At 39.0% G+C, this 18,924-nt stretch overlaps 1 protein-coding gene across 7 annotated transcripts in view; it reads right to left on the minus strand.

The window, feature by feature from the left end:
• Window positions 1-18,924, minus strand: part of TMPRSS12 (transmembrane serine protease 12) — a 176,212-nt gene that overhangs the window by 89,570 nt on the left and 67,718 nt on the right. The window contains exon 4 of one of the 7 annotated variants that reach the window (XR_004538664.1): window positions 8,445-8,569. The exons of 5 other annotated variants lie outside the window; for them this stretch is intronic. Coding sequence is in view for 1 of the 2 variants with exons in the window: in XM_033935880.1 (XP_033791771.1) it covers window positions 8,523-8,569 (47 nt within the window). In the remaining variant the exon portion in view is untranslated. The remainder of the gene's footprint in view (window positions 1-8,444; window positions 8,570-18,924) is intronic. One more of the 7 variants, XM_033935880.1, reaches the window with a different exon arrangement.

The raw sequence follows: 18,924 nt of genomic DNA on the forward strand, positions 1-18,924 counted from the left end.
ATGATAGAGATGTTTAAATACCTACGTAATATTAAAAGTGCATGAGTTGAGTCTCTTTCATTTGAAAGGAAACTGCAATGAGAGAGCACAGGATGAAATTAAGAGGTGATAGGCTCCGGAGTAATCTGAAGAAATAATTTTTTACAGAAAGGGTGGTAGATGTGTGGAACAGTCTCCTGGAAGAGGTGGTGGAAACAGAGATTGTGTCTGAATTCAAGAGTGCTTGGGATAGGCACATGGGAACTGTTGGAGAGAGAAATAATTAATGGTTATTGCGGATGGGCAGACTAGATGAGCCATTTGGCCTTTATCTGCCGTCATGTGTCTAAGAAACACTTGCTGAGAGGATAGCTTCTATGGAGGAGTATTAGCTGATGCCGTCGATGCCGGTATCGATGGACTTATTTTGTCATCGGATTCCATTACTGAGCCAAAAAGCATCTGTTGCTGGATTCGCCAGGACATTAACGAGCACTTTTGAAGAGTGGAATAGTGAGCACAAGTATCCACTTGATGCTCAGGCCCTAAGCACTGTATACATCAGCTGTGCGGGTCAGTGATAGAGATTGGGCGCTGGCACCAACAGCACTTCTTAAAACCGTTCGCAGGCCTCGACATTTGATTGATTCTACTTTTAACACACTGATTCTTTTCTTTCTGATCGATCCTCTACAGTTACCTTTAAAAACACAGTCTCTAAACCATACTCCACCAGCTATGGTATTCCCCAAGGATCAATATTGTCACCACTCTTATTCAATATCTTTCTTTCTCCTCTGCTTTGTATGTGTCAATCAATAGGATTCACCACTTTTACCTATGCCGATGATATTCAATTGCTTCATCCACTGAATCCAGACAACAAAAATGAAATAACTGATATAAATAAAAAATTAGGAGAAATTAAACATTGGCTAAACTCAAACATGTTAGCCTTAAATGTCCAAAAATCCAAAGCACTTTTTTTCCCTTGGAAAAAAGATATACACCTAAATACTTTGTTTATTTTAGATAATGTACAAATAAACCTAGTAAGCTCCCTAAAAATATTGGGAGTTACAATTGATGATGGATTAACTTTTCATGAACATATTACAAATACAATTAGAATATCTTTTATTAGATTGCGTATGATCAGATCAATTGCTAAATTTTTAGAGCCAAAATCATTAAACATACTTATTCACTCACTCATTATATCAAAACTCGATTACTGTAATGCTTTACTATTAAATATCTCTCAGAAGGAGAAGAAACGTCTCCAGATAGTCCAAAACACAGCAATCAAATTAATACATAATTGTAAAAAATTTGACCATGTCACACCACTTTTTATTGAATCTCACTGGCTCCCTATCTCTCATCGTATCACCTTTAAAATATTACTTTTAGTTTTTAAAACATTGATTTCAAATGAACCTCAATTCATCAACAGATTACTTATCCCATATTGTACTCCTCGCACTTTAAGATCAACCAACCAAAATCTTCTAACAGTTCCATCACTAAAAATTATTGGAACTCGTCGCACTGACATTTTTTCTGTTATGGCCTCTCAATTATGGAATAGCTTGCCCCAGTATCTTAGAGTAGAAAAAGATTTGAAACAGTTTAAAAGTAGCTTAAAATGTTTCCTTTTTAAAGACGCATTTAATGTATGAAATTAATTTTCCTAATTCTTTTTCAACTTATTTCTTCTCTTCTCTTTCCCTTACCTCATGTTTTTGTTACCTTTAATTTATTTTTTTTTTTTTTACAATTGTAGTTTTACCCTCTCTTTCCTGTGTCCGTTAGTCTGTATGATTTTATTTTTAACAATGTATTAAATTTTAACTAACCTGTTATTTGCATTATTATTTGTAAATCGCTTAGTAAATTAAATAAGTGATCCAACAAATCAAAAATAAACTTGAAACTTGAAACTTGATTGATTGGAAACATCTACCTCTCAGTTTGAATGGAAGGATTCAATTATTTTGGATGATAAAGTTTCCACGATGGCTATATGTGCTGTAGATGTTTACTTATCTTACCTTAATGCTTATATTCTGCAACTACCTTATTCAGGTTCTGTGTAGATAACAAATAAAAAATCCTGGACAATGATTCAGGAAATAAAGTTTCTTAAAGGAAATATCCTCATTAAACAAAAATCAATCTGTAACAACAACATTAACAGGTTATTTTAAATAGCTGCGCTGCCAAGCTGAACTACCTGTTCTATTCCTATGGGTGGCTCTGCATTTAGCTTGCATTGCTCAGCAGAGCAGCTTTGTAAAAGACCGCCTAAGTTAAAATCAAAATAATAAAAACTTATTACATTAAAAAGTCTCCACTTTCTTTCTAAAACTACCATACTGATAGATCAGTTTTACAGAAGATGGTAAATTACTCCAAGCTGTAGGTGCCTGACAAGAAAAGGTGGATAAAAAAAGCTTTTTGACTGAACATTTCTCATAGATAACTTAATATTATTTGATTTCACAAACATAATTTATTTCCACCAGTTATTAGTTGTGTTATGGAACCTTATAAAATTTTAAAAATCAGACATACAAATTTTAAACTGAATCATAGCTTCTACAGGCAACCAATGCAAATCAATCAAGAAAGGTATAACCTACTCATTCAAGCATGCAGAATAAAAAAAAAAATCAATCTAACTTCCATATCCTGGATTGTCTGTAATTTCTTCAATAGCAGCTCAGGTAGAGTACATTACAATAATCCACTTGTAAGAGTATAAAAGTCTGCACAATCTATATATATATATATATATATATATATATGTGATTGTCCAAATATTTCTTGCCTGACCTTAGCTTTCCTAATAACACAAAGGAAGTTTTCACTATTTTATTTAACTGACACTCCAAGGTCAATTGACTGTCTACCTGGATGCATTCTTAGGCCTGTGTTCCTAGTCACAGCTTTAAAAAAAAAAATTGTTTTCACAGTTAAGCTATTTGATTTTGTTTCATCTGTTTTTCCATAAATGTCCCAAAAACCTTCCAGCAGGTTTAAAAAGTGTTTGAGGTGTGATAAGACCAGTGACTAATCTTCACAAATGGTGCCTACTGTGCCTTGGTCCCAATCATTAGTCCTTTCACTGTAAACACTGTTCTAAAATGCAGAAAAGATTAATTGACCTAGGAGATGGCAGAAATAAAAAATTAACAATTTTTAAATCTTCAGTGTTCCTTGACCTTGAATGAACTTCTGCATCATAAGACTTTAAATACTTTGATGATTCCAGTACATAGTCACAGGTATTGATGGAAAATGAAATGTAAAACCCGATTTTCCTCATAATTGCCTAACAAAAGAAATTTGTTGGGTTTTTTTGCCTTTTTAATTTTAATCTATGTGAAGTAATCTACATAACAACTAGATCTAAAATTTATTTTTTTTTAAATAAAAGATCTTTTTTTGAGGTTTCAGAAACATAATAGTACAGTAGACTCTCAGTTAACCGGCACCATGGGGATTGGTAGATGCCAGATAAATGTAGTTTCTGGTTGCTTGATAGGCCTAATACTATACCCCATACCATACCACAAACTCTGTATTGACTTGATATTAATACTGATATACAGTAAATAAAAGCAAATTAAGACAAAGACAAAAAACAGCTTTGTGAACGCAGTGTGCAATTTTAGTTAAATGGCAGTCAAACTTTTCAACTTAGTGAACTTCACTAACATTTTTTTAACTTCAAGTAACTTAGAAAAAAACACACTCATACACACTTAAAACTTACAGTAGGGGTAGAGAGTTTTCTGGGTAGACATCACATCAGGATCATCAGGATCTGATGATGATGTAGCTGGGACAGAATCAGGAGAAGTGTATGTAGATGATGCTGTACTGGCAAACTTGTGTGCAGCTTTTTTGAAAAATGAATGAGGCCCTACGCCTCTCATGCAAAGTCAGGTTTTGCATGGTGTATAGCTGCATAACATGCTGAGAAGTGAAGAAGGATTGCTGTCCTGCAAAAGCTATTACAATTTGAAAAGTTGCACTAGTTTACTGCCAAGATATTTTTCCCACCCATACCCGTCGTCATCACTCTCTTCCTCTGCAACATTCATTTTTTCCACGATTCACAACAGCTTCTATGATGTCTTCTGTATTTATGTGTTTACGCTTACTTGGGACCTGTTTTAGCATACTCAGGGTTGGGTGAGAACACAAAATTTTACTCCTGGCGTAATTCTGCACAGAAAAAAAAAGAAAAGTCTGCTCAAAAATTTTGAAAATTATGCACACAATACAAAATTCTGCAAAGTTTATTTGTAGTGTTTTGCATAGAATTCCCCTATCCTAAGGCCTGAAATACCTTTCTGCCTTTTCATTCTCAGGTTCCAGCCTCCTCTGTTTTCTCTCTCAGTCCAACTGCAGTTTTGTCTCCCTTCCCACCTCCCTTTTCTGGTCTGAGTCATTCTCTCTTCCTCTCTCTATCATCCTTCCACCCCCCACTTGTAGGTCCAGCATCTCTTCCTCCCTTCCCACTCTCTTTTCTGAACTGGGTCACTTTTTTTACCCCCTCCCCCCACTTATGGATCCAGTATCCATCTCCCCTCCCCTGCCTTTCTCTGCAGGTCCAGCATCCATGTCCCTTCCTCCCCCCCACCCACTTTTGATCCATCTCTCTCCCAGGTCTGCCCTCCCTTGCTCTGCATGGGTCAGCCCTCCGATGGACCCTCCTCAGCCTGTAGAGCTGGTATCTCTTACCTGTGGCTCTCCCAAAGCAGCAGCAGCAGCAGCCGGTCAACAGAGGCAGCACTGTAAATGGAAGTGATACGGAAGAGGAAAGGCCCTGCTGGTGCTGGAGGGAGGGAGGGGGAAATGTAGGGCCAAGAGCATGGGAGATTTTTTCTTTTTTGCTGGCAATTTTTTATTGCTGGTTGGTGAGTGCCAGTTAACTGGGATTCTACTGTAATATCATCTGCATAAATATAGGTATCCAATCTTAATTGCACAAATGTTTACCCAAAGTATGCATCAAAATATTGAACACTATGGGAAAAAGGAGGGACCCCTGGGGTATCCATGGTATCTCTGGTTTACAATTAACTCCTTGTATCTTCACTTTTAAACATCATACTGTTAGAAAGTCCCTAAACCAATCCAAAACGTTTCATACATCCTGAAAAATCCTGAAAAATAGATAAGAGTATCATAATCTATGAGTTCAACTGCACTTGATAAATCCAATTGCATAATTAAAGTCTCCTGACCTTTACTTTAAAAAAAAAAATCTATCCTGATCTATAATAGCTCCCTGCACTGTTTTCATGCTGAAGTCCTTTTTTTTTTTTTTTAATTCTTTATTCATTTTTAAACTTTCATCAAGTGTACAAAATTCATAATAAACACTATTAATTAGACCACTTGAACATCTTATCATTGTATCTTATAAATATAAATATAAATGCTGAAGTCCTTTCTAAACCCAGATTTTGAATGATGCAGTACATCAAAATCCAGATATTGAGCAAGCTGCAGAGCTATCTATCCTTCCATGATTTTAGTAGAGAGAAGGATGGATGGAAGACATGGGCCTATAATTAGAAACTTTTGTCAAATCACCTTTAGAATATTTTAGTATAGGCGTCAAGATTATGTTACTTCACCCAGAAGGAAAAAGTCCTTTTTCTAATACCTAGTTCAACCAATTTGTTAGAACATCCCCCCCTCAAAAAAAATGCGGATCTAGATTTCATTAAATAAGAAGAACAAGCCTAATATCTAATATGCAAGAGAAGATACCATATTTTTCCATCAATTTTTCAACCTCTGGCAGAGTAATATAATGAAAATCAGACCAACATCTGTCAACAAATATCTCATTAGAAACTGATGTAAAGTTGCAACAAGTTGTTACCCCTTATTTTGTTGAAAAAAAGACATAAAACAGCCTGTATATAGATTATTCTCAAAGTTTTGTTGGACGTCTTAAAAAAGAATGGAGAAAAAACAACCGAGAGTACACAAAAACAACCTGGAGAACACTGAACAAACAATACAAACAAAAGCTAAAAGAAAAAAGAAAGGCATACTACACCAATTAGATAGGCATAGAAATCCAAGACACCAAAAATCTTTTCAAACTACTAAAGGAACTCACAGACACCAAACCCTACCTGGCTACCAAAACCGCCCCTCCCCCCCCAGCCAATCAATTGGCTGAATTCTTGAGAAACAAAATATCAACAGCCAGAAACACCTTCACCGGGACCCCAAACCACCTCGATGAAATCTCGATACCACCTAAAGAAAACGAGGCCTATGCAGCAGATAGAAACTGGTCAGATTTCCCAGCCACACAATGGTATGACCTAGACAAACTCTACAAAAAATAGAATCATGCAGCCTGCGATCTCAACAACTGTCTCCCATACCTGTTAAAAGCCGCCAGCACTAGATTCCGTACCTACCTCATGCGGTGGATTAGTTACATGCTCACAGAGGATCAATTTCCACAAGAAGTCACCAAAATCATCATAATCCCTATTCCGAAAGATCTAAAGGGAACAACAGATCAACCATCCAATACCGCTATATGTCAAACTAATGGAAGGCTTTGTAGCAAAACTTCTAACCCACAACATACTTCACCCCTCAAAATCAGGCTTCAGAGGCAACTACAGTACAGAAACTCTACTAGTCTCTCTCCTAGACACAACCAAACAACACCTAAGCAAAGGCAAAAAAACGCTACTCATACAACTCGATCTCACAGCAGCATTCGACCTAGTAGATCATGACATCCTACTACAAACACTGGAGGCAATAGGAATCATAGGCAAAGTCTACAATTGGTTTGAAGGATTCCTCCGCTCAAGAAGATACAGAGTAAAAGCAAACAATGAACAATCAGAATCCTTGAATAACCCTTGCGGAGTCCCCCAAGGCTCCCCACTATCACCAACACTCTTCAACCTTTACATAACCACACTTGGCACATGCTTAGACAAACAAGGCATAACGTCATACAGCTATGCAGACGATATCACTATCCTCCTGCCTTTCGACCAAACCACTCACAACACAACGAACAAACTACACATTGCACTAGAAACAGTGTCAAAATGGATGAGAGACCATAAATTAAAACTGAACCTACTTACTTCTAGAAAGAAACAAAACCCCAACCATAACAAACCTAGGAATAAACTCCATCACATATCCCTTACAAACCAACCTAAAACTGCTGGGAATAATGATAAACAAAGGCTGCACCATGCAACTTCAAATCAGCAAAATGGTTCAGAAGGCATTCACAACCATGCACAACTTAAGACAAGTCCGAAAATACTTCAACAACGAACAATTCAAACTCATAGTACAAGCGCTAATCCTAGGACTTCTGGACTACTGTAACATACTTTACCTGTCATGTGCCGCCAACATGCTAAAACAATTACAATCAGTCCAAAATACACCCCTAAGACTAATATACTCGCTGAAAAAATACGACCACATTACCTCAGCTTTCCAAGACTCACACTGGCTCCTAGTACAAGCGCACATACAACACAAATTCTACTGCACCCTATTCAAAGCCCTAAATGGAAATGGACTAAGCTATCTGAACAACCGCCTAATCAGGATAAACACATCCAGACCAAGGAGAACTCAAGCACACTTTACCCCCCCCCCAATCAAAGGCATGCAAAGCAAAAATATATATGATGGTTTACTAGCCACCAGAGCAGCAAAAATATACCACCACCTCTCAAATTTGCTGACCACAATGCCCAACTACAAAACATTCAGGAAAGAACTGAAAACCATACTATTCAAGAAATTTGTCAAATGATCTTACTAAAGCATATCGACCATTCCCAGATTCCGACATATACTATAGCTATCAACCTTGTAATCTCCCTGGGAATGCCCAGGCTAATTTCTTGTTGTAAACTGCCTAGAACTGAAAGGTATTGACGGGATAGAAAACATCAATGTAATGTAATGTGGTCGCAAACCTAAAATTCCATTGAGAATGTTGCTAGGATCCTGGTGCTGGGGGATTGTAAGTGTATTAGTAAGGGCTACAGGGATTGCCTACATGGACTGAATATAAGTCATAAGAACAGCCTTACTGGGTGAGACCAATGGTCCATCTAGCCAAGTAGCCTGTCTTCATGGTGGTCATTCCAGTTCACTAGTACCTGGCAAAACCAAAATAGTAGCAACATTTCATGCTACCGATCCAGGGCAAGCAGTGACTTCCCCATGTCTGTTTCAATAACAGACTATTGACCTTTCTTTAAACCAGCTACATTAACTCCTCTTACCACAACCTCTGGCAATGCATTCCAAAGCTTAACTATTATGTGAGTGAAAAAAATATTTCCTACTATCACTTCCCTTTATCGAGTGTCCCCTAGTCTTTGTAATTTTTGACAGAGTAAAAAGAAAAATCGATCCATTTGTACCTGGCAACTCTCTCCAGGTCTCTGTCATATACCTGAAGGGAAGTAGCTTAGGCATAACACAGCCAGCAGGCCTCAGGATCAGGAACCAGCAGCATGCCCCTTCCTAGAGAATGATAGCCAGGGCACTGGAATACAGAATTGATAATATGTTAGCACTCTGGTTTATGAAATCTCTTTATTTAAATTGGTTGACAACTGTGGGGGGGGGTGGAACTCTGACATGTCTAGATGATACTTTTTCTTTTCAACAATTGTTCCACATGTATCCACTTTAAACAGAGAGGCCCTGAGTGCGAGAAATGACCACTGAGTTTGGACTTTCTTGTCTAAGGTCCAAGTGGACTGCCTTTATTTATTTATTTAAGTCATTTTCTATCCCGTCCTTCCCAAAGAGCCCAGGATGGGTTACAAGTTCAGTGTATGAACTTCAAGAGGTTTTATTAGACATAATCCCATTGAAAGTAATGGACATTTTGACCACTAACTAGAGTCTAGACTTAGGTACAGTAGATAACCTGCTTTGATTGACATAATTAAATTAGTATCCTGAATATCAGACATAGTGAGCAGTGTAGAGTTGTATGAATGCCAAATTCATGTACTTCATCATGCTTACCTCATTCAACACAGCTCTTTAAAATGGTGTGTGTGGGAGGGGAAATAGATTCTCCAGTTTGTTGGAAGTGCAATTGTGACATTAATAATTTTTCTCATGATTTTTAGGATTGCCCAAGAGTTAATTTTTTCTAGAAAATTATAATTAGCTTGGAGTGTTTATTGGGTTCTTCGATACCTTTTTCAGGAGCATCATTCCTACTAGACCGGTTTGAAGTTTTCATGCTGCAGGGCAGAGGAGATTACCAATATAAAAATCAAGTGTCAATGTCAAAAAAAAGTTATTCTCAGTGTATGGACAATTGACTATTCTCCTGTGTTTTGGAGTTGGGGGAATAAGTTATTCTTAGTGTATGGATGATTGACAATTCTCCTGTGTTTTGGAGTTGGGAGAACAAGTTACATACTTTAATGTTAATGGAACATAATAAGGCTGGATCATCCTATAAGCACAAGAAACAGTTCCTTATGATATACAATCCCTATCCTCTAAACACATAGTTGGGTGCTCAACTCTCTTTGAGTCTTGAGGGTACAATTAATATTATTGTTGTTGAATTGACAGTGGGTTAAGTTTAGTATCTGCTAATTCAGTGTTTTGTTGGCTGACCCTGGGCTTCTTGCTATTAGGGGGATATAAGAAAACAATACCTTTCTGGGTGGGTGGGGGGACTCTATTGCCAGCTGACCTTATTCTAGCCACCTAGCTGTCACTGGTATTTGTTTGGGCATTATTCATTCCATAGATTCATTCCATGCTAAACTGCCTCCTCAAAGCACCCCCACTTCCAACCCCTCCTTCTCTCTTTCCCCAGATTATGACTGATTACTTCCATGACAAGGTCTGCAAGATCACCCTTGAATTCACTACAAAGTCACATACTTCTCCCCTACCCACCATCCACTCTTCTGAACTTCAAACTTACACCTCCCCTTCATACTTTATCCAAACAACTCAGGAAGCTTCTCCTGTCTAGTCCCACCCTCTTGTCCCTCTGTCAACTATTGCAGACTTTTCTTCCTTCTCTGAAATTACAGAGAAAGAAACTGTACAAATTCTGTCTTCAGCCAAGCCTACTACATGCCCCTCAGATCCTATTGCTACCCCTGTACTCGACCTCATCTCACATACTGTAATCCCTCCCATATATCATATTCTCAATCTATCTGTTTCCACTGCAACTGTCCTCGCTGCCTCCAAACATGCAATGATTAAGCCGCTTCTCAAAAAACCCTCGCTGGACCCCCACCTGACATCCAACTATCGCCCTGTCTCCCTTCTTACGTTCCTATCCAAACTATTTGAGCGTAATGATCTCAATCGCTGCCTAGATTTCCTTTCAACTTGACAGATTTTGTTCATGGCCAGATCTAAGGGCCTTTACTCAATCCTCATCCTTCTAGACCTGTCTGCTGCCTTTGATACTGTTAATCACAGCTTACTCTTTGATACACTGTCCACACTTGGATTCTGTGAATCTGCCCTCTCCTGGCTTGCCTCCTACCTCTGCTGCTATCCCGCTAGCAATTGGCGTACCCCAGGGCTCTGTCTTAGGACCTCTTCTCTTCTCTCTCTATACCTCTTCCCTTGGTACCCTGATCTCCTCCCATGGTTTCCAGTATCACCTATATGCTGACGACTCCCAGATCTATCTCTCTATACCCATAATTTCACCTAAAGTCCAAGAGAAAGTCTCTGCCTGTTTGGCTGACATTGCTGCCTTGATGTCCTGCCCTCATCTGAAATTAAATATGTCTAAGACTGAGCTGTTCCTCTTTCCTCCTAAACCCTCTGCTCCTCCTCTTTTCTCCATCTCGGTAAATAATACTGTCATCATTCCAGTCTCCTCTGCTTGCAACCTTGGAGTTGTCTTCGATTCTGACCTCTCATTTTCTACACACATCCAACAAACTGCTAAGGCCTTTAGCTTCTATCTCTACAACACCACCAAAATTTGCCCATTCCTCTCTGAGCACACTACCCATACCCTTGTCCATGCTTTCGTAACCTCATGCTTAGATTACTGCAATCTACTTCTAATTAGTCTCCTGCAGTTCTGCCTCTCCCCCTTACAATGTGTGAAAAATTCTGCTGCAGGACTCATCTCCCAACCTCACTACACTCATGTCACCCCCTCTCCTTAAGTCACTTCACTGGCTCCCTATCTGTCATTGCATACAGTTCAAGCTCCAAATTGCTGACCTACAAGTGTGTTCATTCTGCTGCTCCTCAATATCTCTCCTCTCTTCTCTCTCCTTATACCCCTCCCAGAGAATTCTGTTTCTCAGATAAGTCGCTCTTAGCTTTACCCTTCTCCTCCACTGCCAATTCCAGACTTTGTTCCTTTCATCTAGTTGCCTCCTATGCCTGGAGTAAGTTACCTGAGTTTGTCCACCAAGCCCTTTCCTTTCCCTTGTTTAAAAGCAGACTGAAAACCCACCTTTTTGAAATAGCCTTCAATCCTTAACCCTACTCCTCTACCCACCATCCCAGCCAACTGATTTCCCCTTAACTGTATCCATGACATCCTGTTTGTCTATCTTGGCTGTTTAGATTGTAAGATCTTTCGAGCAGGGACTGTTTTCTTCTTTGTGACTCTGTACATCGCTGCGTGCATCTGGTAGCACTATAGAAATAATTAATAGTAATAGTAGTAGATTTCCTTTATAAGGTTAATAATTATTTTATTGTATTGTTTTTTTAAAGGAGGGGCAGGGTAGGGTTTGAAAATTCATAACAGATTGATGTTATTGTTGAAACTTTATTTCATTAGTTGTAGTATATATATATGTCCTTTTAGCTGTTTTAGCGCATGCTAAATGCTAACGCATCCATAGACTATAATGGATGCGTTAACGTTTAGCGTGCACCAAAACGGCTAGCACGCCTTAGTAATAGGACCCCATAGTTATGTAATACATGTTAAGAAGAGGTCATAGTTTACCATATCAGTCTGACCAGAATGTTCGGTGGATGTTCTGTTTATTTATGGTATTTTCTATTGTATTTACACATGGAGTTCTTGCTTGTCTGACACTTCTCTAATTAAAAAAAAATAAACACAGTATCACCCCTGCATAAATTTTGGCTTCCACACTAAAGGGCTCCTTTTACAAAGCTGTGTTAGGCTTTTTTTTTAATCACCAGCCATAGCAGTATTAGCTCCAGCACTCAAAAGAATTCCTCTGTCAGAGCTAATAGCACCACAGCTGGCGATAAAAAAGCCTAACGAGGATTGGTAAGATTCTATCGGCGCTGGATTCCTCCATGGCTTAGGTATTAATGTAATAAAAGCTTCATTAGAAAACTCAGGGAAGGACCCACACACAGCAGAATTCTTAGACAGTAGCTAACAGCCAGCACTGGGACAACATGATGCCCCACAATCTTGTAAAATTCTATCAGTAGACCATTCAGCTCTGGAGTTTTGTGTGTCACTATTTGGTCTACTGGCCATTTAATTTCCAGCCCCTTCAAGGGGCTGTTTAATTTAGCCAAATTAGGTAACACTAAATGTGGCAAATTCAGCAGATTAAAAAAGGAAGCTTTTTGAGAAAGATTCACCGGGGTAGCAGCAACAAAACTTTCTGTAATGTGCCACAAGCACTTTGGGGCAAATTCTGTAAAGGATGACTAAAGTTAGGCATCCACAATGTAGACGTCCAGCAACTTAGGCATCCAAATAAATTGGATAATAAGCCCAATCAATGACTTAACAAGCAATAATTGAAAATTAGACATCAAAAGGTTGTGCGCGATTCACAAAATAGGCATCCACAATTTTGTAGACACCCATTGGAAAAAACTGCGCCTAATGGGATAGGCGTGGGCTTGGCTTTGATATGGATGTCCATTTACAGAAAAGCATGCCACTCAGCGTCCTAACCCATCTACATTCTTACCTAAAATGTAGGCATTGCAAAATGAGGTCTACTTTTGGGAGTAAGCTGGACATGACTTAGGCGTCACTAAGGCGCGCTAGAGGCATCCACATATAGGTGAATGGGGCTTTTGTTTTTGGAGTAAAGAGGACTCCAGTTTGATATTAAGGTTAAAAGATGTTTAATAATGAATTACATAAACAAAGCACATAAAAAAATATATACTGTATATTGCATACTAAACCTATTTTTAGGGGTAAAGAGGACTCCTCTTTGATAATAGAAAAAGATGTTTAATAATGCATTACTCAAGCAAAGTACATGAAATATGTATATATATTGCATACTAAACCTTATTTCCAAAAGGTTAAGAAAATAAGAAGAGAAACCCTACTTACAATGGCTGTGGTTCAGAGCAAGTGAACGTGTCCGATGCACAATCTTGACATCATTGTGGCATCATCAATATGCACCCAGATGAAAGAATGTCACTAAAAAATAATAGGAACTCCTGTCCTAAAAGGAAGCACTTGTGGCTCAGTGGTTAAAAGCACTTCTTCCATCTTCCACAGGTCATAGGTTCAAATCCACACAACTGCCCCCCTCCCCCAGTACCCTAACAGCTTCTTTTTGGTCTCATAAGAAAGTATGGATTGTGGACTTTGCCATTTACATTTGTACTCTGCCCTTCCCAGGGTCCAGAGGGAAATTTATTTTTACCCTGAGATGGTTATGATCTCCTAAAGTATCATCTCACATGGCAGGAACCTCTGCCTAAAAGGAAGCACTTATTACTCAGCAGTTAAAGGCACTTCATCTATTTTCCACAGGTCATGGGTTCAAATCCCTAGTATGGTCAGGTACTCCAGCACATATTCCTATTTTTTTTGTGACAATCTGCCATCTAGGTGCATATTAATGATGTCACAATGATGTCAATATTGTGTGTCAAACATGTCCACTTGCTCTGAGCCTTAGCCATTGTGAGTAGGGTTTCTCTTCTTATTTTCTTAAACTTTGGGAATGAGGTGTAGTATGCAATACATTTTATCATGTGTTTTGCTTGAGTAATGCATTATTAAACTTCATTTTCCATTATTATCAAAGATGAGTCCTCTCTACACCAAAAATTAGAAGGTTTACTATGCAATATATATATATTTTTTTCATGTACTTTAATTGAGAAACACAGAGGCCAAAAGAGGAACTGGACAAGTATTGAAAGTATATCTTTGGTATTTATCCTAGAGAAATGACTGCATATGAATCAAGAGGATATAAACTTGGCTTTTGAATTGATATGTGGTTTAATATCTGAGTGTGTGGTGCAGTGGTTAGAACTACAACCTCCGTACTCTGAGGTTGTGGGTTCAAACCCTTCACTGCTCCTTGTGACCCTGGGCAAGTCACTCTTCCTCTTTCCTTTCTCCTGCCTCCATGTGCAGCATCTTTCCTCCCCTTTCACCCATCCCCTTGTGCAGCATCTTTCTATCCTCCCTCCCTCCCATTCCCCTGTGCAGCAGAACCCCACCCACTATCCTACTGTGAGACTAACATACCTCTGCTCCGAGGCCTCAAAAAAACAGCAGTAGCCTCAGTGCTTTGAACTGGCTGCTTCGAGGCCTTCCCCACTGGGGCCTTCCCTCAGCCATGTCATCAGTGACGCGGCAGAGGTAAGGCCCCAGTGGGGAAGGCCTCGAAGCAGTCATTTCAGAGCACTGCTGCCACTGCTGTTTTTGGAGGCCTCAGAGCAGAGGTCGATCTTAACTAGGGCTTATTTTTTGGGTAGGGCTTATATTAGGAGCATATTAAAAAATCATGCTAGGGCTTATTTTTAGGATAGGTCTAACACACCTAAATCCGCTGAGCGCAATTCTTTATTGTGCATTTGTGCTTAATAGAATCGCACTGAGCGTTATACTGCTGAACGTCTAAACAACGCCTAACTTTTAGACATCTTTTACAGAATTAGCCCCACTATGTCTACATTTTATGCAGTTTGAATAAATGGTATAAAATGGGTACCCCTTCAATGAGTATACCAATTGGGCTAAACAAGCCTCTGATTTATTACCAAAGCAAAAGAACTGATGCTTCCCATGCATCAAAGTATTTAAAGTCCCACACTGCAAAAGTTCATTCAAGAAATGCTGCCAATTTAAAATTGTTCCTTGTTGATTTCCTCATCCCCCAGACCAATTAATCTTTTGTGCATTTTAGAACAGTATTTACAGTGAAAAAATTAATGATTGGAACAAGTAGACACCAGTTGTCAGGATCAGTTACAGATATGGTCCTGGCAAGAGCAAAGTGGAAATGACCAATCAGATTGGTGCACAAAAAAGTGTCTTTCAACTCATCTGATAAATCCAATGGTCTTTATTAATCCAAATTAGCTCATAAATCCAAAGCAACTCAACAACTCGACATGTAACACCACAGAATAACACAGCTTTGCAGTGAAGGAAAAGTCTTTTTCCTTCACTGCAAAGCTGTGTTATTCTGTGGTGTTACAGATTCGGAGCAACGGTTTGTTCGTTTTGTTTTAGACCATTTGAGACTATTTGATACCCAAAGACTCCTAAGACTCCTGATGCAGGCCGGGTGGCCGAAACATGATCATGTCGAGTTGCTTTGGATTTATGAGCTAATTTGGATTAATAAAGACCATTGGATTTATCAAATGAGTTGAAAGACACTTTTTTGTGCACCAATCTGATTGGTCATTTCCACTTTGCTCTTGCCTGTTTGATTTTATGGAATTGCTTCCCCTGTTTTATTGTGACAGATATGGTCCTATCATACTCAAATGCTTTTTAAACTTGCTGGAAGGTTTATGGAAAAACAACTGAAGCAAAATAAAACAGCTCAATAGCCAAAACAAAATTTAAAAAACCCAAACAGCTGCAACCAGAAGCTCATGCCTAAGAAGGACAGGATCTGCAGAAAAAGAAAATTCTAAAGTTGCTGGGGAAAAATTCTAAAACAAATAAGGGGACAGGGCAAAATTTAAAATAAAATAGGTGACTAAGGGCAGGAAGGCTACAAACAAGTTTTCTGTGAAATTGCATGTTAGCAAAGAGGTGAAATATGACTGAACAATTCCATGGAAGAAATGAAACTGAGGTTCCTGAGCGAGTTGGATGGATGGGAAAGCATGTGCATGCAAGCCTTCCAAAGATTTCTTGAAAATGTAAGAATGCTGGGCAGCTTCGATGCCAAGCACCAGGGATGAAATCACTCACAAGTAAGAACAGCCTGTCATGCTTCTTGCTGTCTGGTGATTTTATTTTTCCTGTCCATTTGCCACTTTTTCCTGTCCTCTTCAGCTACACCCCTACATTCATCTCTAACTGATGCTCTGATGCCATTTGTTTTTCTATATCTCCACTCGGATTTCATTTCTCCTACTATTCAGTTTTCAAGCTCCCTCTTTTTACTCCTTCTATCTATAGTTCTTCATTTCTCCCACACCATAAGAAAAGCCATACTGGGTCAGATCAATGATCCATCTAGCCCAGTTTCCTGTTTCCAATAGTGGCCAATCCAGGTTACAGGACCTGGCAGAAACTCAAATAGTCAAATAGTAGCAACGTTCCATGCTACCGACCCAGGTAAAGCAGTGGCTACTGCACGAACTATCCAAACCTTTCTTAAACCCAGCTACACTATCCATTGTAACCATATCGTCTGGCAACGAATTCTAGAGCTTAACTATCATTTGGGTAAAAAAAGTATTTCCTCCTATTTGTTTTAAAAGTATACCCTTGTAATTTCATTGAATGTCTCCTGATTTTTGTACTTTTTGAAAGGGTCAAAAATCAATTCACTTTTACCTCACGCTATACCACTCAGAATTTTGTTGACCTCAATTATATCACATCTCAGCTGTCTCTTTTCCAGTAGAAGAATCCCAACTTCTTTAGTCTTTCTTCATAACAGAAGAGTTCCCATTCCCTTTATCATTTTTTGTCACTCTTCTCTAAATCTGTTCTAATTACGCTATATCTGACTCCGAACTGCTACAACTCAAAAGACAATGTAGACGACTAGAGAGAAAATGGAGAAAATCAAACTCGGATCATACAAAATCCGCCTGGAAAAAAATCAACAAACAATACAAATCACAATTAAAGGACAAGAGAAAAGCAAACTACACCAACCTAATAGGCACTGAAACCCAAGACATCAAAAAACTATTCCAAATTCTAAAAACCCTAACCGACACCAAACCCTACCTGACCACTAACAATACTACCCCCCTCAGCCACTCTATTAGCAGAACACTTCCAAAATAAAATTACCAATGCGAGAGCTACCCTCAATGACACCTCTACCCATCCTAACGAATTCACAATTCTCCCCATAAATAGAGATTCTACTGCAGCAGATAGAATATGGTCTCAATTCCCCAACATACAATGGACCGAATTCAACAAATACTACAAAAAATACAGCCATGCATCCTGTGACCTCAACAACTGTCCACCATATCTCCTAAAAACATCCAGCACAAAATTCCGCGCTCTTCTTCTAAACTGGATACAAATCTCGCTAATAAACCGCCACTACCCTACCAACCTCAGCGAAATCATCATTACCCCGATCCTCAAAGACCCCAAAGGACCGATAGACCAAACAGCCAACTACAGACCCATTGCCTCTATTCCACTCTACGTCAAAATAATAGAAGGACTAGTTGCCAAATTCCTCTCCAATTACCTAGAAAATCATAACATACTCCATCCCACACAATCCGGCTTCAGAAACAACTTCAGCACGGAAACACTACTAGGATCTCTCTTGGACACAGCCAGACAACATCTCAGCACAGGAAACTTAAGACAAGTTCGGAAATTCTTTGAGAAAACTCAATTCCAGCTCATAGTTCAGTCCTTAATACGAGGCCTACTTGACTATTGTAATATCCTCTACCTCACATGCCCTACAACCATAACAAAACAACTACAAACTATCCAAAACACAGCACTAAGACTCATCTACTCATTAAAGAAACATGATCACATTACAGAAGCATATCTCCAATCGCACTGGCTTCCGATCCCAGCAAGAATAAAATTTAAATTCTACTGCCTACCATTTAAGACTTTATACGGAGACAGTCCAAACTACCTGAATAACCACCTCATCCACAACACTGCAATCAGACATAGGAAAACTCACACCCCATTCTCATACCCCCCAATTAAGGAGGTCAAACGGAAAAAACTATATGATAGCCTCCTGACCACTCAAGCAGCCAAACTAGACAACCAAATTGCCAATCTACTGACGGCATCCCTCGACTACAAGACTTTTAGAAAAGAAATAAAGACCATATTCTTCAAGAAAACTCTGAAAAAAGAAATAATACCGCAAGTCTGAAACTCCACCTCTCACCAAAGCCAACTACCCCAAACAAATAACCTTACCCATTTCTCCCTCTTTTTGAAAATGGCCAATTTTTTTTTTTTTTTTTTGTAAGTTCTTATTGTAATACATCTTGGATAATTCTTTTGTAATCCGCCTTGAACTGCAAGGTAATGGCAGAATAGAAATCCCTAATGTAATGTAATGTAATATAGTGACCAGAACTATGTGCAAAACTCAAGTTGAGGACGCATCATGGAGAGATACATACATCTCACCACTCTCTTCCCTTTCCCTCCATCCATGTCAATTAGACATTCCCCTCTCTCTTCCCTTCTCTTCTCTCTTCCCTTCTCCTTCATCCTGCTCGGGTATCCCTCCTCTGTTCCCCCCTGTATCTAGCAGCTCTTGTTCCTTCTTTCCCCCTTCCCATAGCTCCTTTCCACCTCCTCCATCCAGCATCTCCCAAAATCTTCCCTTATACCTTCATCTTTTACCTTCCCCATGTCCAGCATGTACTGTGATCTCCTCTTCTGCTTCTGTCATGTCCAGCATTTCTCCTGACATCCTTTCCATCTGTCCCATGTCTATTATTTCTCGTCACATCACTGTG

The sequence above is a fragment of the Geotrypetes seraphini genome, chromosome 3 (genome assembly GCF_902459505.1).
Source record: "Geotrypetes seraphini chromosome 3, aGeoSer1.1, whole genome shotgun sequence".
Lineage (NCBI taxonomy): Eukaryota > Metazoa > Chordata > Amphibia > Gymnophiona > Dermophiidae > Geotrypetes > Geotrypetes seraphini.